This window comes from Barbus barbus (genome assembly GCF_936440315.1).
Source record: "Barbus barbus genome assembly, chromosome: 14".
Lineage (NCBI taxonomy): Eukaryota > Metazoa > Chordata > Actinopteri > Cypriniformes > Cyprinidae > Barbus > Barbus barbus.
The window spans coordinates 32,386,333-32,408,665 of NC_136742.1; the positions used below are offsets into that span (position 1 = coordinate 32,386,333).

The 22,333-nt window shown below is 40.4% G+C and overlaps 1 protein-coding gene across 6 annotated transcripts in view; it reads left to right on the top strand.

The window, feature by feature from the left end:
- LOC306880533 (serine/threonine-protein kinase PAK 5-like) overlaps window positions 1-22,333 on the top strand; it is a 61,927-nt gene that overhangs the window by 20,976 nt on the left and 18,618 nt on the right. For 3 of the 6 annotated variants that reach the window (XM_079434100.1, XM_079434096.1, XM_079434099.1), the window contains exon 2: window positions 7,362-7,551. In XM_079434100.1, coding sequence (XP_079290226.1) covers window positions 7,363-7,551 — 189 coding nt within the window. In that variant the 5' untranslated portion in view covers window position 7,362. Of the gene's footprint in view, window positions 1-7,361; window positions 7,552-10,072; window positions 10,118-12,229; window positions 13,397-22,333 lie in introns of those variants that run through there. The other 3 variants (XM_079434098.1, XM_079434097.1, XM_079434101.1) reach the window with 2 other exon arrangements.

The following is a 22,333-nucleotide window of genomic DNA, read 5'->3' on the forward strand; positions in this document are numbered from 1 at the left end:
ATCGGACATGGAGTGAAGTGAGATGTGTGCTTATAAATGCTGACTGATGAGGGAGTTGATGGCTTGCAGGTGCGTGTGGTTAATACTCTGGTGATGGAGTGTGTTGGGATTGGGTGAGTGAGCCTGACGATCTGTGACAGTACTCCCCCCCCTCCACGGCCCGCTCCTGAGGGCCGAGGACCCTCACGTCGTGGTGGTCTACCTCTCCCTCGGGGTCCTGGACGATCTGGATGGGTAGAGTGAAAGTCCTCCAGTAGCATGGGATAGAGAATGTCATTTCTGGGGACCCTTGACCGCTCTTCTGGACCATGAACTTCCCAGTCCACAAGATACTCTAGGAGACCACCACAGCGCCGAGAGTCCAGTATCTCGTGGACCGTGTAGATGGCACCTTCTTCTTGGATTAACGGGAGAGGGGGGTTCTACTGTCGGGCCAGGCACTGTGGAAACAGAAACAGGAGGGTGATATGGTTTGAGAAGTGAGACATGGAAGAATGAATCCTGTAATGTGAGGGGAGTTGGAGTTGATATGTGATGGGGTTGATCTGCTTCGTGATGTTAAAGGGACCAACGTATCTGGGACTAAGTTTCTTGCAGGGCAGGCGCATCCTGATGTCCCGGGTGGACAGCCAGACCTTCTGACCCAGCTGGTAAGTGGGAGTTGTGGCCCTACGAAGGTCGGCTGTCATCTTGGTTTTGCGCACTGCCTGTTGCAGCTGATGGTGTGCTGCATCCCAGACCCTCTCTCGGAACCAGTAAATCGACAGATGGTACCCCAGACGGTTCCCCTGACCAGGGGAACAGGGGAGGCTGGTAACCGAGAACGCACTGGAAGGGAGTGAGTCCAGTGGATGGTTGACGCAGCGAGTTCTGTGCGTACTCGGCCCAGCCTAGGAACTGGTTCAAAGAGTCCTGGTGGCCATGGCAGAAGGGTCGCAGGAATCATCCGACTTCCTGAATTTTCCTTTCCGTCTGCCCGTTAGACTGAGGATGATATCCCACACAGGTCACACCTAGGAGCAGGAAGGCGGCCTTCCAGACTCTGGATATAAACTGTGGGCCACGGTCTGAAACAATGTCTTCTGGAATTCCGTAGTATCTGAAGACGTGATTAAACAATCTCAGCGGTCTCCATGGCAGTGGGTAGGCCCTTGAGTGGGAGAAGTCGACAGGACTTTGAGAATCGATCAATGACTACAAGGATATATGTGTTACCATCCGAGGCTGGCAGATCCGTGATGAAATCAACTCTTAGGTGTGATCAGGGACGATTGGGGACGGGCAGCAGAAGGAGCTTGCCAGATGGAAGATGACACGGACTCTTGGAGATGGCACAGTCGGAACAGCCTTGGACGAACGTCCTCACATCCCTAGCCATATTAGACCACCAGAAGCCACCAGAAAGGGCCACCAGAAGCGGCCCTTTAGCAGCGAGAAGGTGCTGTTGGCCCCTGGGTGGCCAGTGCCCAGCGATGTGTGAGTGGAGTGGATCAGAGGGGTGCGTTGTGCTCTGGGGACATACTGCGATCCCTGTATACAGCCCGGCGAAGTGGCTGTGGAGGCATTGGAGGGAGAAGCTGGACTGGAGGTCCATTGGATGGGGTTGACGAAGATTTTCTTGGGAATGATGGTATCCAGTTCCTCACTGACCTCTTCAGGAGCATGCAGACGAGACAGCGCATCCACATTAACATTCTTAGGTCCTGGACGGTAGGAGATGGTAAAGTTGAATCGGGTGAAGAATAGCGCCCATCTAGCCTGATGCGGGTTAAGTTGCTTGGCATCTCGCAAATATTGGAGATTCTTATGGTCAGTGAGTACGATGAATGGGTGTTGAGCACCCTCCAGCCAATGCCTCCACTCCTCTAGGGCTAACTTAATAGCCAGGAGTTCTCTGTTGCCGATGTCATAGTTTCTTTCCACCGGGCTGAGCTTGCGGGAGAAGGCGCATGGATGGAGTTTGGCTGGAGTCCCCTGCTGCTGAGAAAGCACCGCTCCTACCCCAGTGGTGGAGGCATCAACCTCAACTATGAAGGACTTGTTGGGGTCTGGATGGGCAAGGAGCGGTGCACTGGTGAAGGCTCTCTTGAGGGTTTCAAAGGCTTCTGTGGCTGCTGGTGACCAGGACAGAGATTTGGGCTTGCCTCTCAACAGACTGGTGAGTAGGTTGGTTATGGAGCTGTAGTTATAGATGAATCTTCGGTAGAAGTTGGAGAATCCCAGGAATCGTTGAAGTTCCTTGATGGTAGTTGGAACTGGCCAAGTCCTGATGGCCTCTACCTTACCCTCGTCCATCTGGATGCCACTGTGATCGATGATGTATCCAAGGAACTGCACTGGGGATTGGTGGAAGGAACATTTCTCGGCCTTTAGGAAGAGATTGTAATCTGTCAGGCATTGAAAGACCTCCGCAACGTGGTGGCGATGTTCGGCCATGCTTCGGGAGTATATAAGGATATCATCAATGTAGACGAGGACGAATTGATGGAGATACTCCCGGAGAACCTCATGCATGAAGTCCTGGAATACGGAGGGGGCGTTTACTAATCCATACGGCATAACGAGGTACTCGTAGTGGCCAGTAGGGGTGATGAAGGCAGTCTTCCACTTGTCCCCCTCACGTATCCGGATGAGGTTATACGCGCTGTGGACGTCTAACTTGGTGAAAACTGCGGCTCCACGGAGATGTTCTAATGCCGCTGGGACGAGGGGAAGTGGGTACCGGAATTTCACCGTAGCCTTGTTGAGTGCCAGGTAATCTATGAAAGGCCTCAAACCTCCGTCCTTCTTAGCCTCGAAGAAGAAACTAGAAGCAGTAGGGGACGTGGACGGGCGAATGGAGCCTCCTCAATGTACTCCTCCATGGCCTTCTGTTCAGGGAGTGATAATGGATACATCTTCCCTCTGGGCACTGATTCACCTTGAAGCAGATCAATGGCACAGTCCCATGGCCAGTGCGGGGGTAACTGGGAGGCCCTCTTCGGGCAGCACACATCCTTGAAGGGGGCATAACAGGTAGGAATTTCCACTGACTGTTTGTCAACGGGGCTCTCTATGGATGTGGAATTGACTGGGAGTGTAATCGATCGAGGAGACTTGGGTTGAGGTGCATGTGGAAAACAGTCAGGGAAGCAGTTACTGCCCCACTTCAAGACCTCACCAGCTTTCCAGGAGATGGGATAGTGTTGCACAAACCAGGGGCGCCCTAAGATCACATCAGCGGTGGAATTCTCCACCAGCAGATGTAACGTCTCCTCGTGTAACTGTCCTACACGCAAGTGAAGAGGTCCCACGCAGTGACGCACCTGTCTTCGGCTGAGTGGTTTGCCGGTCACTGATTAGACTTGATAGATGGTTTTGGTGGAGGTGGTCGAGAGACTGAGTTGGTGGCAGAGATTCCCGGAGATGAAATTACCGGCTGACCCGGAGTCGAGGAGGGCTTGTACTGAAAGGGAGACACCGGAAGCAGTAAGGTTCACAATAGCGGTGAGGGGCTGCATATTTAATATATCAGGCTTAATGACACTCACCACAGGTCTTGGTGGACGAATTGGGCATGTAGCAATCCCATGCCCACCGGAACCGCAATATAGACATAAACCTAGGGTCAGCCATCTCTGCCGCGCTGAATAGGACAGTCGAGTGTTATCAATTTGCATGGGTTGTTCACTGACCGTGGTATCACTTGCCGGTCTGCCAAACACTTCTCTGAAATGAGCAACAAAGTTGTCGAAGGAAAGGGTTACAGTACTAGCTTGTGCCCATATGGTTTCGGCCCATTGGAGCGCTCGCCCCTTCAGCAGGGAAATCAGAAGAGCAATCTTGGCTTTTTCGGTTGGATACAGCTGTGGTTGCATCTCGAGAACCAGCGAGCATTGAAGCAGGAATCCGTTGCACTCCTCTGCCGAGCCATCGAAGGGCACTGGTTTGGCCATGGGACTGGAAAGTACTGGAGGAGTGGTGTTACGGATGTCCGGTGGTACGGGTGATGGTGGAACTGGTGGTGGAGTGAGAACCCGCTTGAGGGCATCCACGATCTCCTGGAAAGGGTCGGGTGCACTCATGATGCTGACTCCTTTGGTGGTCCGAACTTCTGTCACGGAATGACCCTCGGACAAAGGAATAAAGGTAAAACAGGTGAGTTTATTCTCAGCAACAGGTGCGGGTGCAGATGAATGGTGAGTGTCCTGAGTGATGTAAGGTTTCTTGACTTGAATGAGCTTGTAACCGTGGTTCTTGGTTCGCAGGAGATTGTGGGACGGAGATGGAAGTAAGCACACACCTCGGATGAGGAGTATGGAGATTATCCACAATGCGATGGAGACTGGAGAGGACATTGGAGCTAGGAGCAGAAAGTAACTCTGGAGAAGACACAACAGACAAGTAAACAAGGTGGGTATCTCAATATATCGGTAGGATATCATAGCGAGAGTCCACTATGTCTGAACATACATCGAGTGAAGTGAGGTGTGTGCTTATAAATGCTGACTGATGAGGGAGTTGATGGCTTGCCGGTGCGTGTGGTTAATACTCTGGTGATGGAGTGTGTTGTGATTGGGTGAGTGAGCCTGACCGATCTGTGACAGTGTGTGCATGTGTGTGAATATGTGAGTGTTAGTGTGTGTGTGTGTGTGTGTGTGTGTCAGTGATGTGTGTGTGTGTGTGTGTGTGTGTGTGTGTGTGAGTGAGTATGTGAGTGTTAGTGTATGTGTATGTGTGTGTGTGTGTGTGTGTGAGTGAGCATGTGAGTGCCCCCCCCCCCCCTGGAAACAGACTAAATATCTTAAGTCATTTGTCTTATCTAGTAAAAGTATCTTGATTTAAGAATTTGTTATATTTAGACTAGAAACAAGACAAAAATAAATAAAAATAAGCCATTTTTTGCTGTGTAATTCCTCTTTTTTTATCTTTTAAATGTTCCTCTCTAAAATAGTCTACGACTTATATACACTCAGAAAGTTCAGTTTTGTGGACATTCACACATAGACTAGTCATTAGTCAGGTGCAACACAGCATTTGACCAATGATTTACAAAAATCAGGTCAGGTTTAAGAAGTGTTTCAACATTGCATCAACTACTGATGAACACATTCATTTTTATTTGAATTATCACTCTGTAGGTTATTTAACCATGCTTTATTATATATTATTGAAAGGCTTTTGTCTTTCAAACTCATTAAAATGCACAAATTCTCATTATTTCTAATTTGCAGACATTCTCAAACTTTTTGTCATCTGAACCTCTTTCACCGGATATATTTACTTTAAAGAGGTGGTCAATCAGTAATTCTGTCAAAGACAATATCCCCCTTTGCATTGAGCTTTGAGCATCATAACTGAGCAGATGTTGTTTATGCTCAAACAGCAACATTACACACTAACTAAAGTTAAAAAAGTGAAATAATAATCAAGGACCCCTTTAAATACCCCTGAGATTGAAATAAAAAAAAAGAAATATTTTAATAATTAAGTATCTCGTTTGCATGTTCACGGTTCTCTGACATTGGTTAATGATCATATGGCGTGCAGGTAAACATAAAATATTTCTTCTTTTTTAGTAAGTGAATTATTTTGATTGTTATTTTAAAATGATTTATTTTATTTTTATGTTTTTATGATTAATTGCATGTTTGCCTTTCATTAAACTCACAAACCCCTGCAGTTCTTTTACGAACCCCAGTTTGGGAAACCTTGACGTAATATAACGTTTAATGCACTTAATGTTGTTAATTACAATGAAAGGAATATATATTCTCACTCTTTGTATTTTTACATCATTGTGGTACAAGATTATCCTGTTTAAATCAATGTGATTAACGAGTTAGGTCAAAAGTAATCTAAAAGTAATCTGATTATATTACCTAAAGTGTGTAATGTAATGGATTATTGGATTTTGTCATGTAATTTGGAATCAGTAACGGATTACAATTAGTCAGTAATCGACCCAGCTCTGGCTATACATTATGTGCAAAAATAGTTATAAAGCACAGTTTAAATCCTTACACTAAAAATTGAGATAAAAATGAAGATAATAATGAAAAACTCAAACTCAGTGTTAACAGATGGGAGGAATGTTCTGCATGAACACACACAATCACTCTGAATACATTAACCTGTTACTGTCATTATTCTGTAAATGTAAGGAACATCTTAAATTTATATTCAGTAACGCTGTTATCCCTTTATCATAAAATGCTTGAATTACATGTTGACTTTTAAACCTAAATGTAACATCCAATAACAGATATTTCAGCAAAATGAGTATTTTTGTGCTGCATATTAATTTTCTCCCTCTCTACTGCATTCAGTCTGTTTAACGCAGACGTTCAGGACGAGCCTTTATGCAAAATAGAAACACTTGCGTGAATATGTAACTTTCACAGATAAGGATATAACCGTAAAATGAAAGTTTTGAGGAATCATCTCACACATTAAACACACGCATCTGTCAAAGCGCCTGACAGGACGAGTCATGTTATAATGCATTAGCTTGAAGTTTAAAATAAAGCACTGGCATGTTTTGGGCAGCTTGGATCACACACATTTCCTGAAACAGCTCACTCTGTTTCCTCCACTATTAGATTCATTTAGATCCATTTCGTCCATAGAAATGCGTTATTCAGTGTGTAATTTGACACGCCTGCCGGACGTTTGTTACGTGCACGGTGAGTAATCGATAATGACATTCGTTGTTGATGATTTGCATTATTGATTTTATTGATTAGTTTTTGCAGGGTGTGTATCAGTGTCCAAATGAAACAGAAGCTCATCGTCATTGCTTTAATAGATGTTTCTCTCTGCTGCAGTGCATCATGGGTAATCTCCCGTACCGTCTCACTGCACACACAGTTTAGCGTCCAGATCTGACGCTTCAGAGGCGTAACAGTTCGAGACGAACATGAGGGAAACTCACGCCGGTTATTAATAGAGCTGTAAGTGCTGCTAAAGCCTTCTGGGATATCTGAGGAGTTTCCATTAGACAGAAACATCATCCGCTGCTCCAGAAATATCCCAGCAGTCCACACGCTTTTACACACACACACACACACACACACACTCAAACTACCAGTGTGACATCTGCACTGTCAGCTGTGTGTGTGTGTGTGTGTGTGTGTGTGTGTGAGCGAGAGAGAGAGAGAGTCTATCGTTCTCCTGAATCAGCATCAGAAAGTCAGACAGTCAGATCAATGACATAAAGCTGCTGGAACATGAAGAACAAACATAATTAAAAAGATATTTGTCCAGAACGGTGTGAGATTATTTTGCTGTAACTATGGTCTGTTTTCTGGAATCAGTGAGGTGTTAGTTTGTGTTGTCAGTGTGTGTAGTCTGATGGTGGCTGTGTCTCTGTGGTTTCTCAGGATGTTTGGGAAGAAGAAGAAGCGTCTGGAGATCTCGGCTCCGTCTAACTTCGAGCACCGCGTTCACACCGGCTTCGACCCGCAGCAGCAGAAGTTCACCGGCCTGCCGCAGCAATGGCAGAGTCTGCTGGCCGACACGGCCAACCGGCCCAAGCCCATGGTGGACCCCTCCTACATCACGCCCATGAAGGTACTTCCTGTTCCTGCGCCTCACTTCCTGTGCCGGCAGCTCTCGTCCTCCCACACTGGTTTGTTTCTTTAGTTTAATCACTGACGATTATCAGAGTACATGGGCCCTGCTAAAGTGAGTTTAATGCCTTTAACAATTCCACTAACTCTATTGAAATCAAGTGTAATTTCTTGTGTAGAGTTGCTGTTTACTTAGAGTGTCTGAATTCAGGCTGCAAGGGAAACATTCAGAAAAACTGTTAAAACATATCAAAATTTATAATTACATATAAATGTAATCAAAATAAATAAAACAGAAACATTAAAATGTGATTAAAATAAATAAATAAATATATAAATAAAAGGGAGATTTTTAATAATTAAAACATGATTCAAATAAATAAATAAATGAGATTTAAAATAAATTAATAAAATGAGATTTAAATGAAATAAATAAAATTGATTAAATTAATGAGATAATACACTCAAAATAAAATACAATGAAAATAATAAATATAAAAATTAGATTTTAAACAAACAAAAAAATCATTAAATTATTACATTTTACATTTACATTTATGCATTTAGCAGATGCTTTTATCCAAAGCGACTTACATTGCATTCAAGTTACAGTTTCTACATTTTATCAGCTCTTGCTTTCCCTGGGAATCGAACCCTGACCTTGGCGTTGCTAGCGCCATGCTCTACTATTTGAGCTACAGGAAAAATAAAATAAAATAAAAATGTGATTAAAATAAATAAATAATTAGGTTTAGAATAAAAAAGTGATTCAAATAAATAAACAGATTTAAATGATGTAAATCATTAGATTTAAATAAATAAAATTGTGATTAATTAAAAGTTTTATATAAAGTAAATAAATAAAAGTCAATTACAATAAATAAATGGAATTAAATAATACATCTGACAATCCAGTAGTGTAATGAGTAATTTTTTTCATAGAAACTCAGTTTTTTCTAAATAATATTTTTGCTATATCAGTTTTTCACAGTATAAAAGCTATAGCTGAAATGATTGAACCAGCCGGAGACCAGAGCTGCTGGACAGAGCCGTGTTACTGCTGCTTAACCAGCTTAACCAGTTTAACCAGCACTAACCAGGGCTCTGCTCAGCCGGATCTGCTGATGTGCTGATGTGTGTGTGTTTGGGTCTCCTCTCTCCTGTAACTCTCGTCCTCGTCTCCTGTCTGCGTCCAGTGTCTCTGCAGTAGTTATCAGAGTCTTAGATAATAACACCGCCGTTCTCGTAGCTCGTCTGATGGCGCTGGCGACGCTGCAGTCACGGGTTTGAGTCCCAGAACACACGTGTCAATATGACGCTGGTCTTTATGGTTCTAATTCAGATATAATTCACCCAGAAATCAAGCGTCTGTCATAATTCACTCACCATCATGTTTTCATGTGCTGAACTGAAGGAGAATTTAAACGATGACCACGACTGTCAAACTCTGAAAAGAACAAAATAAACATATAAGTATCGTGGAGGTCGTTCATAAGGTCCGTGTTCTCTCTGCTTTCATGTGTGTTAATGGTATTTTGTCAGCTTTGGAGCTCGGCGGTCGTGATCTCGATGAGATGTTGATGTGAAGATTCATGTGACTTTAATTCAGTTCAGCATGTGACTCTGGAGCAACACGGAGAGCAAATAATCAAGCTGAAGATACCTTTTATTTTTTCCAAAATTCCATTTTATTTTTGGAACAAGTTCTGTTTTATTTTTCCCCAAATTGTTTTATTTTTTTAACCTAATACCATTTTATTTTAGTTTTTTTTTTTACCAAAATCTGTTTATTTTATATTTGTTAACAAATTCTGTTTTATTTTTCCCCAAATTCCATTTTTTTTAACCAAGTTCTGTTTTATTTTTTCCAAAATAGTTTTTTTTAACCTAATACCATTTTATTTTATTTATTTTTCCCCGAATTCCATTTTATTTTTAACCAAGTTCTGTTTTATTTTTTCCCCAAATTGTTTTATTTTTATCCTAATACCATTTTATTTTATTTTATTTTTTACCAAATTTTATTTTATTTTATTTTATTCTATTTTTTTTTTTTTTACAAATTGTTTTATTTTCCCCAAATTCCATTTCATTTTTAACTAAATTCTGTTTTATCGTTTCCCCAAATACCATCCATCCATCAATTAATTAATTAATTAATTATTTTATTATTATTATTTTATATTATTTAAAAAAAAATTACCAAATTCCAAATTCCATTTTTTCCATTTAAATTCTTCTGGATTACATTTTTTCCTATTTAAATTTTTCCGGATTCTGAATTTTTATTATGAAAAAGCATGTTTAATTCATTGAAATGTTGAACATATACAGTTTAACAACAGGTTAACAAGTTAAAAAAAATAACAAAAATGGCATTTTCAGTGTAATTCCATTTCCTTTCGAATGTGATTTTGATTGTTTCGAATGCGGTGAAGGCACTGGACGCAGGAGGCTCGGCGCAGCAGGAGATATCTCTGAAGAGGGATACACGGATATTAATTCTCTTGCTCTCTTCACAGATATCTCCCAAGAAAGTCCGGTTGGCTGAATCGCCGTTGCGAAAAGTATGCCCTCTTTCCTTGCTTCTCTCTCTCTCTCTCTCTCGTCTCGTTTCTTTTCTCCTTCCCTTCTCTTGGTCTTTATTTCCGCTCTTCATCGGCCACATGCACTTCTGCTCATGAGTGTATGACATACACTACCAGTCAAAGGTTTTTGAACAGTAAGACTTTTAATGTTTTTCAAAGATTTCTCTTCTGTTCACCAAGCCTGCATTTATTTGATCCAAAATACAGCCAAAGCAGTACATTTTTAAATATTTTTACTATTTAAAATAGCTGTTTTCTATTTGAATATATTTTCAAATGTAATTTATTCCTGTGATCTCAAAGCTGAATTTCTAGCATCGTAAGTCCAGTCACATGATCCTTCAGAAATCCTTCTGATATTGTGTGTTTGGGGCCGAATGCATGAGAGACGCTGTAGATGCAGAAGTGCATGATCGCAGGACGGACAGACGAGTGTGGAGCCGATCCAATCCGATTCATAAACCTTTATGAATGATGCGTGACATCATACGGCTCGATCTGAGTCATTTCCATCTGCTGGCATGAATCATAACATCTGTTCTGAAGTGTTTATGCTGCATGTGTTAATATAACATACATGTGACACCAGACTGAGAAAATATCTTCTGATGCTCCTCAAATAAGATGGATTATTTAATGCCATTTCTCATTTTGGTGAAATATGAGCAGGATGTGTTCCTGTCGTTAGATTCAGATACAATACTTGATTTTTTATTCTGATGTTGTCACCATGTAAGACAATCTAACTGCATTGAAGAAGTGTTTTAAGGCCAGACAAGACGTTTTCATGGTCAGTTTAGAGATTTTTGTCTGTTTTGCTTCATGTCTCTTCTTTCAGACTAGTGGAAAGAAAACATCCCAAATCTACATTTAAGTGTTTCTTTTATTGCACTTTATCTATTTGCATCTGTAGATTTGAATCTTTAAAGAGTTTTCTCTCTTACAAACACCAAACTTTACCCTTTTATTCCTCTCTATATTCTGAAGGTTTGTTCATATTTCATTCACACTCATTTATACAACATTTCACTCCTAAAAACATGGTGAAAATGTGTTTGTTTTCTGTCTGTTGACAGTATTTGCTGATTTATGGAGTGATAAAAAGAGAAATCCAGAATCCCCTCCGGAAAAACCTTTGATATGACAACAAAATCAAAGAAGAATTATGAGCCAATGTTCAGGTTTCAGTTCTGGAAATGTATGCAATTGAACTAGGGATGTCCCTCTTTCTAACCATATGTGACCCTGGAGCACAAAACCAGTCAGAAGGGTCATTTTTTGTGAAAGCTGAATAAATAAGCTTTCCATTGATGTATGGTTTGTTAGGATCGGACAATATTTGTCTGAGATACAACTATTAGAAAATCTGGAATCTGAGGGAGCAAAAAAATCTAAATATTGAGAAATATAGTATAAAATATATATAATATATTACTCATGACTGGTTTTGTGCTGCAGCGTCAGATATGATCAGTCAGCTGGGGGAGTTTGATGATATCTATTTTGTTTTTCACCCTGTTCACTTGTAATATCTTGTCAAATGAAGTCACTTTTATGTCTAAAGCGCTTTATACAATACAGATTCCTTCAAAGCAGCTGATAAACAGGAGAATAAGAGAATCAATGAAACTCAGCTGTGTTTCAGTTATTCAGATCCATTCAGATCAGATCAGATGGGCTACGTGATAAATCATAACAGTAGTTCTGCTTCTATCGATTTATTCAGCATAATTGTCCATCTTAATTTGGTGTTGGCATTTTTAACAAGTCTCCGCCAGCTCATGGTTGTGGTTGCCAGATTTCAGGAGTTTTTGACCCCAATCAAGACATTTTCTCATCTTAAGTTCAGACTGAGTTCTCTCTGCTTGTGGTCCAGTGTGGCTTGTGTTAGTTTGTTGATTCTCTCTGGTTATCAGTGTCAGGTGGACCGGTTCACCCGTCGGGTCACTGCGTGAGTCACTGAGGGTTTAGTCGGGTGTATTTTTAGAAACGCTTGCGTTGCCTTATTGGCAGGCCGTGTGTGTCAGTAACCATCGCCCCGTGATTTAAAAGACTCAACAGCTGGGTGTTCTGCATGTGTTCGTCTCAAACAGCTAATGCGTGGCGTTTATTCTGCTCGCTGATGGACTTTCCGTGCCTTGTGCGCCGCTGTCAGACCGCGGTGTGTTGAAGAAGATGTGGTTGTTGCAGAGCTCAAGTTAATGCAGATGAAGATTTCTGTGCCTGGAGTATTACTGGAGCTGGAGCCGGTCGCATCTAATGAAGGGAGAGTCTGTGGACTGCCTCAGGTCCATGCGTTATGAGCGCAGTTATTGTGCATCAGTGAGCGAGCGTTTTCAGTTCATTCCTCTGGAAGTTGAGCTTAAACGCTCACGCGGTGCATTATGGGATTGAAAGCGGTGTGGATAAAGCATTGAGAGCGTCAAAAAGGCTGCGCATTCCTCGGCTTTATGCAAATATCAAGCAAAAAACACCGGGCAACAGCCAATCGCTGTGAAAAGCAGGCAAGGCAAGATTTGGACCTATGTTTCTGAGTGTTTTCTGAACTGGTGGATTACTGAAATCACTTGTCATTGATAAAGTCATATGTGACCCTGGAGCACAAAATTCAGTCATAAGGGTCAACTTTTTTAAATTGATATTTATACATCACAACTGAATAACTAATCTTTCCATTGATGTATGGTTTGTTATGATAGGACAATATTTGTCTGAGATACAACTATTAGAAAATCTGGAATCTGAGGGAGCAAAAAAATCTAAATATTGAGAAAATCTCCTTTAAAGTTGTTCAAATGAAGTTCTTAGCAATGCATATTACTAATCAAAAATGAAGTTTTGATATATTTACGGTAGGAAATTTACTAAATATCTTCATGGAACATGATCTTAATATCCTAATGATTTTTGTCATAAAAGAGAAATGTATAATTTTGATCCATACAATGTATTGTTGGCTATTGCTACAGATATACCTGTGTTACTGATGACTGCTTCTGTGCTGCAGGGTCAGATATGTTTTATTTAGGGCTGTCTCTATAGGCTATGTTTAATCATTTTGAATTTAAGGTTGTACCTAGATGTTGCCAATAGTGTTTAGTTTGCGAACCGCTGTTAAAAGCTGAGTGCAGATTTGAGGCTATAGTGGAGAAACACCATTAGATCCGGATGAAGATCAGCGAACGGGACGGGACGAGAGCGGCGGACAGACGGATGGACAGAACATGGTCAGACCTTCCCAGCCGTAAACACTCACAGGTGCACATCCATCACTGCCGCACAGCGCCTGCTTTCAATCAGGTCCTTCATTCAGAACCTCCTGCGGCTCGCTCCTGCTCCGTTTATCCTTCATGTGCTTGTGTTGTAGATTCAGGAGGTTTCATCATAAAAGTGAATATCACATTGCAAAAAAATATTCTCTTACTTAGTATTTATGTCTTGTTTTCTAGCATAAATATCTAAATATTCTTGAATCAAGATGAATTTACTGTGCAAGTAAAATGACAAGATATTAAGTCTTGTTTTCTTAAAATTAAAAAACATTTTTTTTGCTTAAAACAAACTTACAAACTTAAAACAAACAAACTTAATATCTTGTCATTTTACTTGTACAGTAACTGCATCTTGATTCAAGAATATTTAGATATTTATGCTAGAAAACAAGACATAAATACTAAGTAAGAGAATATTTTTTGCAGTGTATTTACACAATGAAAAGCAAATGAATATGATATTTTTACCATGTTTAGAAATGTTGATATTTGATCAGACCGGATGAAATCCTGACAGATTACTGCACATACAGCAGCGTCTGACGCCTGGAGGCTGGAGCGTTGAGTTTTCTGTGTTATTGTCTCTGTACTCAGGGTTGATTCTGATCTTATTTGACGTTCAATGAGAGTATCTGGATGTTTACATGTTTTATGAATCTGTCCTCTTATAGTGACTGATAGATGTGCGTTATTGATGATTCTCACGTTTGTGAACAGTATGGAAGGATGAATGATACAGATCGAAAAAAGTACTTTTATAAAAGTATTTTAATGCATTAATTATGCCTCATAATGCACCTTATAATGATTCCTGCGATCCTGTGAATAATCAGTATAATGCGTTATAACACTTATCGATTCATAGTTATTTCTTCAGAGGGTAAAATGCATTAAAACACACGACAAACAACCAATTTCAGATGTAACAAGGAAACTGCAAATAGTATAATACGTTTTTAACTCTGCTTAGAGTTATTTATTGAAAGATATAATGCATTACAGAGTGCATCATGGATATCTTCATAATGCATTAAACATAATGGCTTTAAGTAGTGTTGCTGAAACATGCATGGTTTTAGAAGAGGAATTGATTATTTTAAAGAGCACATGATTGTTGTGGTTCAGTGTTTCCATCTGTATTCATGTAGGAGGTGGAGATCAGAGATAGATGTAGCATGCAGAAGCCCTGGGTCAGATCATAGCGTGTGTTTCTCTGGATTATGTGTGTGTGTGTGTGTGTGTGTGTGTGTGTGTGTGTGTGTGTTGAGCACTGATGTGTGCACAGACTGTCGCCCTCTTGTGGTCATTGTGAGAGCAGCAGCTTGATTTCCAGCGTGTTCATCTTCAGCAAGTCCAGTACATACTACAGTCAACACTGCATCCGAGTACACTGAGTCTGGAGATCACTCACCGCGCTTAACTGAACTCATGAGGCTTGAGTTTCATGAGTTTGATTATATGAGTGTGTGCTTGCAGTGATAAATGCAGTGATGAGGATTTTTTCTGTTTTTTAAAGAAGTTTCTTGTGCTCATCAAGGTGTGCTGATTTATAATCAATGTTGAAACCGTTGTGCTGCTTCATATTTTTTTAGGATTCTCAGATTAATAAAAAGTTAAAAAGAAGGGCATTTTAAATACATTTTGTGTTACAATATACAACGCTATTCAAAAGTTTGGGGTCAGAACATTTTTTTCTTTTCTTTTTTTTTAAAGAAATTAATACTTTTATTCAGGAGGGATGTGTTAAATTAATAAAAAGTCTTGTATTGTTTTCTATAAAGATTTCTATTTTGAGCAAATGCTGCTCTTTTTAACTTTGTATTCATCAAAGAATCAAAGGAAAAATATCACATGTTCCAAAAAACAATATGAAGCAGCACAAGAGTCTCAACACTCATAATAAATCAGTATATTATAATGATTTCTGAAGATCATGCGACACTGAAGACTGCAGTAATGATGCTGGAAATACAGCTGCAGATCACAGAAATACATTACAGTTTAAAGTATATTAAAATAGAAAACCAATATTAGAAATTGCAATAAGATTTCATAATATTACAGTTTTTTCTGTATTTTTGATTGAATAAATACAGCCTTGATGAGCAGAAGAGACTCCATTAAAAAACATAAAAAATCTTACTGATCCCAAACTTTTGAGCGGCAGTGTGTGTATATATATGTGTGTATATATGTGTGTGTGTGTGGCTTCTTGTATATTCATGTATATAAATTTATATGTAAAAAAACAATTTACGCCCTCCAAAAAAGGAATGTCTTCCTCAGGGTTTCTGTCTTGTTTTCCAGGACAAACATTTACATTTATTCATTTAGCTGACGCTTTTATCTAAAGCGACTTACAATTGCTATATATGTCAGAGGTCGCACGCCTCTGGAGCAACTAGGGGTTAAGTGTCTTGCTCAGGGACACATTGGTGTCTCACAGTGGATTCGAACCCGGGTCTCTCACACCAAAGGCATGTGTCTTATCCACTGCGCCATCACCACCCCAAACATCTAAACATCCTTAAATCAAGACACATTTACTGGAGATGCAAAATGACTTAAAATTTTAAGATATTGTTTTCTGAAAAATGTTTTAAAATTAGGTGAGTTTTTGGTTAAAACAAGAACAAATATCTGGCAGTGAGCTCAGAAAAATAAACATAATTCAGAGGGAAAACAAGATCATTGTTCTGACTCCATCCACAGATATATGTTCTTTTATTAAGCTTAAACTCATTTAATAATTATACATTTTTATCAAAACACGACTCAATATCTCGTGTCATTTTGCATCTTCAGTAAATGTATCTTGATTTAAGAATGTTTGATATCTGGAAAACAGGACAGAAATACTGAGGAAGATATATATATATATATATTGCAGTGTACTTCTCTAAAAACTAATACTCAGTCATTTAAGCAAAAGCTTTTATGATAATGAAAAACATAAATTCAGTGCTGGGTATATCATATATTTATGTTATATTATTATGTACAGTATATAATAGAATGTATAAATATATGTGAAATAATGTTTAAATTATTGTTAAATAATGATGGGCTTCATTCATAGTTAGTTGCTCATGAAGATGATGAAGATGATGATGATGAAGTGAGTGTGTGTGAGCGTGCGTGCGCGTGCGTGCGTCTGTGTGCGCGTGTGTGAGCGTGTGTGTGTGTGTGTGTGTGTGTGAGTGTGAGTGTGTGTGTGTGTGTGTGTGTGTGTGTGAGTGTGAGTGTGTGTGTGTGTGTGTGTGTGTGTGTGTGTGTGTGAGTGTGTGCACCTGGTATTCATCACGTCCTGGGGACCAAATGTCCCCACAAGGATAGTAATACCAGTAAATCTTAATCTTGTGGGGACATTTTTTGGTCCCCATGAGGAAACAAGCTTATAAATCATACAGCATAAAGTTTTTTGAAAATCTAAAAATGCAGCATGTTTCCTGTGAGGGCTAAGTTTAGGTGTAGGGTTGGTGTAGGGCAATAGCACACACAGATTGTACAGTATAAAAACCATTACGCCTATGGGATGTCCCCATAAAACATGGAAACCCAACATGTGTGTGTGTGTGAGTGTGTGTGTGTGTGTGTGTGTTAGCGTGTGCAGTGTGTGGCGATGAGCAGCAGATGGCAGCAGAGGAGCTCTGATCTTCTCTCCGCAGGAATCAGTCGTCTGAACTGTGTGAGATTTTCCTCTCATCCTTCATTTGTAGAAACGTTTCCTAAATCAGATCATGATCTTGTGCTCATTCTCATGGCTATTTCTATCAAACCAGAAATATTCTGTCAATAAATAGATCAATTATTCTATGAAACAAAGATTAAAAACCCTGATGTTCTTCTTATTTTAGAATATGGACTTTGAAAACCTTGTTAAATGTATGCTAAAATAATCAATTTGATTGGCAGTAAGTTACAGTGAATGACATGTAGATATTTTTTGCATTGTAAATCATATGATAATGCCATCGTTGTACAGCAAAATTACATGCATTATCTTATTATCTTATTAGCTCGTTATATAAAGTTATGTCCAACTTTATCCACAAACATACATAATCAGTCAAACACACCCTTCACATGCAGAGTATGTGTGGATTCTGCCTTAGCTAACATTCACTCTGCAAATTACAACTGGCAGCAAGATACGTTTCTCATCACGCCTGTGTGTGTGTGTGTGTGTGTGTGTGTGTGTGAGTGTGTGTGTGAGTGTGTGTGTGTGTGTGTGTGTGTGTGTGTGTGTGTGTGTGTGTGTGAGTGTGTGTGTGTGTGTGTGTGTGTTTGTTTCGCCAGCACCTGACGAATTAATAATAGCACTTATTCTATTCTATCCTGTTCTATTCTGTTCTGTTCTGTTCTGTTTTGTGTTAGACTAACTGAGATTTGTCACAGCACTTGTATACTGTTGCTGTCTTGTTGCTTCTATTGTTCTCCTCACTTGTAAGTTGCTTTGGATAAAAGCTTCTGCTAAATGACTTTATGTAAATGTAATGTAAATGTACATAAAGTAAACGTAAAGCAATATATACAATATAGCAAATCTCAACTAAGGATATTATAGTTAACTAAAACTGAAACTAAAATTAAACCCATTAATACATTTTTGTTACTTGAAATAAAATTGAACTGAAATTAAATTAAATTAAACATAAAAATCGTTTTATTTCAGCTAGTTACCAATGCAACAATTCTCATTTTAATTTAGTTTAAATTAATGTACTAAAAAATTAAACTGAAATAAAAATTAAGAAAAAACGACATATGTATAAAGAAAAACTACTAAAATTAAATAAAAATACACCGCCAAATTTGCTAAAGCTATAACTTAAATTAAAATGTAAAAATAAAAACTAATTCAAAATATTAACGAAAATTCAATAGTACTAAAATAGTATCTCAATTTTTTTATTTAATTTTTTTTGTCACAAAATGTAAACTATCCCCCAGCTGTAATCTGTTATATGTCACTATAAGATATTATAAACATTAACAGCATAATTTTCAGTAAAGCTGCTTTGAAACATGTATTGTGAAAAGCACTATACAAATAAAACTGACTTAAATATAACAGTTTTTCATCACATACGTGCTGTAAACATGTTGCTACTATAGTGTATTTATAGTGTGCTTGTGAAATACTGGAACAGTATCTCCAAGACGTCAATGCAGATATAGAGACACGCGTCATAATCTGAAAACCACGCCCACCGGGGGGACAATCCAATGCGGGAAGCTGCCTCCTTCTCATATCTGACTTATAATAAATACAGAACAATGACTAAAAGCTGCTGTGTGTCAAGGTAAACAAGCTAAAAAAGCCAGAACTAGGTTTTTATAAGCTGTCGACCCAAAAAACGAGCATTTAAGGACACAAATAGTTGATAGATGTCAGCGTATTTCACGCTGGGTCATTCAGTTGGATCATTTCTCAAACTAAAGGAAGGTAAGGAAAAGGGGAGCTGGCATAGACCAATAAAATGTAGTTTCTCAATATATCTCCTCCTCTCAGGTTCACATCAGGTGGTGAAATAATCCTTTGACATGGTTAAAATAATGCATGTTTCCTGTCACGATTACGTTTCCCTCCAGTGGACGCAGTTCTCAGAGTACTATAACACATAGCGCTCTACTTTTGTGTCCTTAAACGCTCTTTTTTTGGGTCGACATCTTATAAAAACCTAGTTCTGTCTTTTTTAGCTTATTTACCTTGTCACACATCAGCTTTTAGGCATTGTTCTGTTTTTTGTTATAAGTCAGAAATGAGAAGGAGGCAGCTTCCCGCAATACAAAGTCAATGGAGTGTGTTGGATTGTTTTCCCCCCGGTGGGTGTGGTTTTCAGATTGTGACGTGTGTCGCTCTGTCTCTATAGCACACGCGTCTGATTGGCGGTTGGAGTTTTTGTATGCCGGCGGACGCTGCGTGGTCATTGGCCGGCTGTACTGTACGCAGGAAACACAGTCAGCAGTGCAGCAGCCGAGGGCAGAGTCATTAATTACGTCACACCGCCGCACACTTCATTACACTCAAGGTTAATACTGGCTTATCTGCGGACGAGGCCGTACCGCGCTTTCCTCGAAATGCTCAACTCCACACCACCACCACCAGATCTATTACAGCTTATCGCCACACGACAGACCGAGACGCGGCTGCTGAAATATGGCTGCTGTCATACAGAGCTAATGCTAACACCTCCAAACGGCACAAACACGGCCGGCTCATTCACAGGAGTGAGGCAGATGACAGAGATTCGACACATAATTAACCTCTGTCACCTCCAGCCGTCTCAGCAGCAGCACAATTACAAACATCACGCTGGACTCTGCAGCGCCTTGCATTAAAACAGAGAGAGTTTTATTCTTTTTAAAGCATTTTTAATCATTTCAATAGTCCACCAAAACTGATCATTCTGTCATAATTTACCCTCATGTCTTTCTTCTGCTGAACACAAAAGATGTTTCGAGAAATCTCAAAATGTTTTTTGATATAACGAAAGGAAATGGGGCTCAATGTTGTTTTACTAAAGAAAGAGGTTTGAACAAATTTTATTTATATAGCACTTTCAAACCCATAAATAACCCTATCATGCAACTGCATAGCAACACACTAGCAACCACCCAGTACAAGATCACATGCATGAAGTGAGTGTTAGTGGGTATTGTGAGTGAGCATAAGTGTGAGTATGAGTGAGTGTGAGTGTTAGAGTGAGCGAGTGTTTTAGCATGAGTGAATGTGAGTGTCAGTGTGAGTGTGAGCGACTGTGAGTGTGAGCATGAACGAGTGTGACTGAGTGTTAGGGTGAGTGTGAGTGAGTGTGTTAACATGAGCGAGTGTTCTTGTGAGTGAGTGTTAGCGTGAGTGAGTGAGTGAGTGAGTGAGTGAGTGAGTGAGTGAGAGAGTGTTAGTGAGTGTAAGTGTGAGTGAATGTGAGTGAGTGAGAGAGTGAGTCAGAGAGTGTTAGTGAGTGAGTGAGAGAGTGTGAGTGAGTGAGAGAGTGAGAGAGTGTTAGTGAGTGAGAGAGTGTTAGTGAGTGAGAGAGTGAGAGAGTGTTAGTGAGTGAGTGAGAGAGTGTTAATGAGTGTAAGTGTGAGTGAATGTGAGGGAGTGAGTGAGTGAGAGAGTGTTAGTGAGTGTAAGTGTGAGTGAATGTGAGTGAGGGAGTGTTAACGGCTGTATAGGGGATCAGAGGAGTAAAGGCCTGCGATCACATTCTCCTCAGATGGATTGAGCTCAGAGCGCAGTGGTGACACACACATTAAAGAGATGGATGACACTCCGTGTAGTGCTGCTGTGAGGAGGACATTGACACAGCGAGTGTTCTTGTGAGTGAGTGTTAGAGTGAGTGAGTGAGTGAGTGAGGGAGTGAGAGAGTGTTAGTGAGTGTGAGTGAGTGAGAGAGTGTTAGTGAGTGAGAGAGTGAGAGAGTGTTAGTGTGTGTGTGTGTGTGTGTGTGTGAGTGAGTGAGTGAGAGAGTGTTAGTGAGTGTGTGTGTGTGTGTGAGTGAGTGAGAGAGTGAGTGAGAGAGTGTGAGTGAGTGAGTGAGAGAGAGAGTGAGAGAGTGTTAGTGAGTGAGAGAGTGAGAGAGTGAGTGAGAGAGTGTGAGTGAGTGAGAGAGTGTTAGTGAGAGTGAGAGAGTGTTAGTGAGTGTGTGTGAGTGAGAGAGTGTTAGTGTGTGTGTGTGTGTGTGTGAGTGAGTGAGTGAGTGAGTGAGAGAGTGTGAGTGAGTGAGTGAGTGAGAGAGAGAGTGAGAGAGTGTTAGTGAGTGAGAGAGTGTTAGTGAGTGTGTGTGAGTGAGTGAGTGAGTGAGTGAGTGAGTGAGTGAGTGAGTGAGAAAGTGTTAGTGAGTGAGTGAGTGAGTGAGAGAGTGTTAGTGAGTGTGTGTGAGTGAGTGAGTGAGAGAGTGAGAGAGTGAGTGAGTGAGAGAGTGTTAGTGAGTGTGTGTGAGTGAGTGAGAGAGTGAGAGAGTGTTAGTGAGTGTGTGTGTGTGTGTGTGTGTGTGTGTGTGTGAGTGAGTGAGTGAGTGAGAGAGTGATAGAGTGTTAGTGAGTGAGTGAGTGAGTGAGAGAGTGAGAGAGTGTTAGTGAGTGAGAGAGTGAGTGAGTGAGAGAGTGTTAGTGAGTGAGTGAGTGAGAGAGTGTTAGTGAGTGAGAGAGTGAGTGAGAGAGTGTTAGTGAGTGTGTGTGTGTGTGTGTGTGTGTGTGTGAGTGAGTGAGTGAGTGAGTGAGTGTGAGTGAGAGAGTGAGAGAGTGTTAGTGAGAGAGTGAGAGAGTGTGAGTGAGTGAGTGAGTGAGTGAGTGAGTGAGAGTGTTAGTGAGTGTAAGTGTGAGTGAATGTGAGTGAGGGAGTGAGTGAGTGAGAGAGTGTTAGTGAGTGTAAGTGTGAGTGAATGTGAGTGAGTGAGAGAGTGAGAGAGTGTTAGTGAGTGAGAGAGTGTTAGTGAGTGTAAGTGTGAGTGAATGTGAGTGAGTGAGAGAGTGTTAGTGAGTGTAAGTGAGTGAGTGAGTGTTAACGGCTGTATAGGGGATCAGAGGAGTAAAGGCCTGCGATCACATTCTCCTCAGATGGACTGAGCTCAGAGCGCAGTGGTGACACACACATTAAAGAGATGGATGACACTCCGTGTAGTGCTGCTGTGAGGAGGACATTGACACTGTATTTCCTCTTCCTGTGCTGAAACTCAGACTGTGACGTTTATTAGCTGCTCTCTTTCTCTTAACCTGACCACACGTTCCAGCTCCTCTGATCTGTGGATTCTTGAGCTTCACATTAAACATGGAGAAACTAGTTGTGGTTTGTTCATCTGTAGAGCTTCAGAGTAAAGGTTTAATATGGCCCTTCATCTGAAAATGATGTGCATGTGGATGTGTTCCAAATGCTTAGATTTTATTCTAGTCTCAACTGTGTCTCATGTTTGTGTTT